Source organism: Agrilus planipennis, unplaced genomic scaffold (assembly GCF_000699045.2).
Source record: "Agrilus planipennis isolate EAB-ADULT unplaced genomic scaffold, Apla_2.0 scaffold2318, whole genome shotgun sequence".
NCBI lineage: Eukaryota > Metazoa > Arthropoda > Insecta > Coleoptera > Buprestidae > Agrilus > Agrilus planipennis.
This window is the reverse complement of record NW_020440968.1, coordinates 1-3,424: the sequence shown is the minus strand read 5'-3', so window position 1 is coordinate 3,424 and position 3,424 is coordinate 1. Positions and strand designations below refer to the sequence as shown.

At 31.8% G+C, this 3,424-nt stretch overlaps 1 protein-coding gene across 1 annotated transcript; it reads left to right on the top strand.

The window, feature by feature from the left end:
- Window positions 1–1,485: 1,485 nt before the first annotated feature.
- On the top strand, window positions 1,486–3,405 carry LOC108744037 (annexin B9-like). Its single transcript, XM_018479635.2, has 5 exons — window positions 1,486–1,652; window positions 1,729–1,899; window positions 2,109–2,313; window positions 2,553–2,629; window positions 2,738–3,405. Exons 1-5 carry the CDS (start codon window positions 1,644–1,646, stop codon window positions 3,062–3,064), a joined length of 789 nt encoding a protein of 262 aa, XP_018335137.1. The 5' UTR covers window positions 1,486–1,643; the 3' UTR covers window positions 3,065–3,405.
- The last annotated feature ends 19 nt before the right edge of the window (window positions 3,406–3,424 follow it).

Sequence of the window (3,424 nt, the reverse complement as noted above, 5' to 3'; positions counted from 1 at the left end):
CCATGAAGGTATTGATTAGTAATTTTTTTTAATTTAGTAATTCCATGATTAATAATTTGTTATCTTCGTATTTATTAATTTTTGTTAATTTCCTATAAACAATTTTAAAACTAAATTTATTTATTAATAACTACATTTTTCGTCGAGTATCGTCATTAAAACTAATTCCGCAAAGACAAGAGCCTCACTAATAAGATCTACCCGCCCGATGCTGCTTTTGTTTAGACTATACAGCATCTTCTGTGCAATTACGGTTGTCTTTCTTTTAAACAACCAGCATGTTAGCCGCTGTATGAAGGTTTTACATAGTACAATTTAAAATTATAAAACATTCAGTTAAACAGCATGTGATCACCGTTAAAAATAGAATACCAATTACTTTTTGTTAAGCATCGTTGCCAATAAGAACATGAATATATTATTCAAATGTGGGTACACGGTAATGTTTTGTAAATAATTCCGTTCAACCAATCACATCCTATGTCCTTTGTCCTTTTTATGGTACCAACGTTATATAAGTGCAAGTATTATAAAATCGTTGAGTTGCCTGTATATAAATTTTTGGGTTTTTCATAATTTTCGCGATTCTCTTCCTCCAAGTGCTCTATTTAAAACAAATGAAACTTAAATCAAGAAATCCTGAAATTCGACAACTCTCAGTGAAAAGAATTTGAGTATGTATTAATTGCATGGACGAAGGAAATTCAACTAGGATTAACTCCTGAATTTTTCGACAGTACCATTTTTAGTTTGATGTTTCAAAAACCGTTTTTCTAAAGAAAAATTATTCTTCGACATTTCAGTAACAAGCATTAAAATCTTAAAATATTTCTCTGAATTATTTAACGGCAAGTAGAACCCGCACAACAAGGATTCCGAGCACACTTGTAGGTATAATCGTTCGTCAATAAAGAGAATTGACTAGATGATTTTTCCAGATTTTCCGAGTATGTTTTTAGTTCCCCAAAAATCTGCCTCCAAAACGTATAATTACAATATTACAGTTAAAGAATTACTTTTTTTTTCGTGATGTGACTTCTTACTAAATTTCATTGTAGGGCAACAGGAAATACCCTGCAGGTTTTAATTCCCTGCGGCATAAACGGCAGTATCATTTAATTGCCTTGATTTAGAAGTTTGATTTTTTTATTACAGACCTAAGTATTTAATATGAATTTCCACTTGATACTTCTACGCGTTCCTGCGAAAAAAGGTTTTGACGAACAGAAAAACGTACAACAGAATGGTCCCAATTAGGGTTCTCTGTTTTCTTTTGGGGTATGGCATCTTAATTCCCGATACCGAGATTAAACCCCTGCCTACCCCCGTCTTATAGTGGTCACAATCATATAAGAACAATTCTAACTTCTAAACAACTGGTACCTACTTTAATAAAAATCTATAGCTAATTCTTTTTAAGCCAATGTGGCAACAAAGCACCTACAAGACATTCTCTATAGTACATTCAACAAGTACCACGATGATAGAATTCTTGACCAGCGTCGAGCAAGTCTGGGCAGTGTTCGGAGACAGACCGACCAACGAGTTGTTGTTGAACATTAAGAGCCGAAAGGACGTAACATACCCTCCCACGTCATCATCCGTTCATTGAAAGATTATTGACTGACCGGTAGATTCTCAATATGGTCAATGTAAGTACCTTTTTATTTATTTATCGAAAACATTTTTAAAATTATCATTTCATTCTGATATATCTTTCATTTTAAGCCTACTATTCGTCCTGCTAGTCCTTTCAATCCCACTGAAGATGCCGAAGCCTTAAAGCAGGCATTCAAGGGCTTTGGGACGGATGAGAAAAAAGTTATCGAAATTTTAGCAAAACGAAGCAATGAACAAAGACAAGAAATTGCGAAAAGATTCAAAACTATGTATGGAAAAGTAAGTAGAACATTCGTTATAAAATACCTGATTAAAAAAAAATTTTTTGAAGAAATAAATACGAGCAACTCAAAAACGTATTTCTGTTTACTTTTGCTTAAATTTTTATAAACAATAATGGAAATACATATTATTATTACTAATTTAAGTATGATACCTAGTAATATACTAATGATAAATTCAAATGTCCTGAAAATGTCATTTTTAAGGACTTAATCGACGAATTGAAAAGTGAATTAAGAGGAAATTTTGAAGACTTGGTGGTGGCCTTAATGTACCCTACTGTTGATTATTACGCAAAACAAATACACAAAGCCATTAGCGGGGTCGGCACAGACGAAGACGCCCTTATAGAAATATTAGGAGTTCATACAAACGATGAAATTAAAAATATCAGGGAGGCATACGAAACTAGTAAGTCAAATAATTTAAATAAACAATGTTATATATGCAAAATGTATAAATTTTTAAATTATACCTACCCAAATACTCGTAACTTAAAAAATACCCACTAAAATAAGTATTTTTTTAACTAAAATTTGAAATAGGTATTTCGTACGCGTATTAGACGTTACAATTTACATGAAGGGAAAAATGATGATATGCCAAAAACATAACTTTCATTTGTTTTCAAATGAGCTCCTGTATTCTAGAATATGGACCCCTAGAAGATGATATTAAATCGGACACTTCCGGAACGCTCAAACGATTATTTGTGTCCCTAATAACAGTAAGGATAATTTATGTAAACTTTATATATGATAAAAACACTGACAAATTTTAAGACAATTCAATTAATTGATTGACTCACAACTATAATTTAACACGTGCTTATTAGGCTTGCAGGGACGAGTCTGGAATTACGGACACAGAAAAAGCTCACCAAGACGCTCAAACTTTGCTTCGCGCTGGTGAACTTTTCGCTGGAACCGACGAATCAGCATTCAACCAAATTTTGTGTCAGAGAAACCGAGAACAACTTAAACTAATCTTCGCCGATTATCAGAATATCACCGGACATGAATTTGAAGAAGCCATCGAAAACGAATTTTCGGGCACCACAAAAAGAGTTCTCATTGCGTTAGTAAAGGTAAAACAATTGACAAACGTTACGATTTTTATTTATTTTTTTAATTCATTCAAAATCCGTCAAATTCGTAAATAATGTACTTGAGTACAATAACTCGTATTTAAACGTAATTTTCCGTAAAAATTTTTTTTGTTTTTAAAAAATGAACTGCTATACATTCAACCATTTCGAATAACACTACTAGCCCAAAGGACCTCAATACATTTTAAAAGTTTTCATATAACGATATGTATAAATATAAACAATTACTTTATGATTTAAGTGTGATACAACGGAAGCACTTTACTAAATTTATTACGTTAGAATATAAAATCAGTGAGTAAAACTATTGAGCAAATTGTGTACCAAGATATAAAGAGATAAAAACCTAATTTAAATGTAAACACGACAAATTAACAAGCACGTACGTTACATCTCATTTGAATATTAACAATT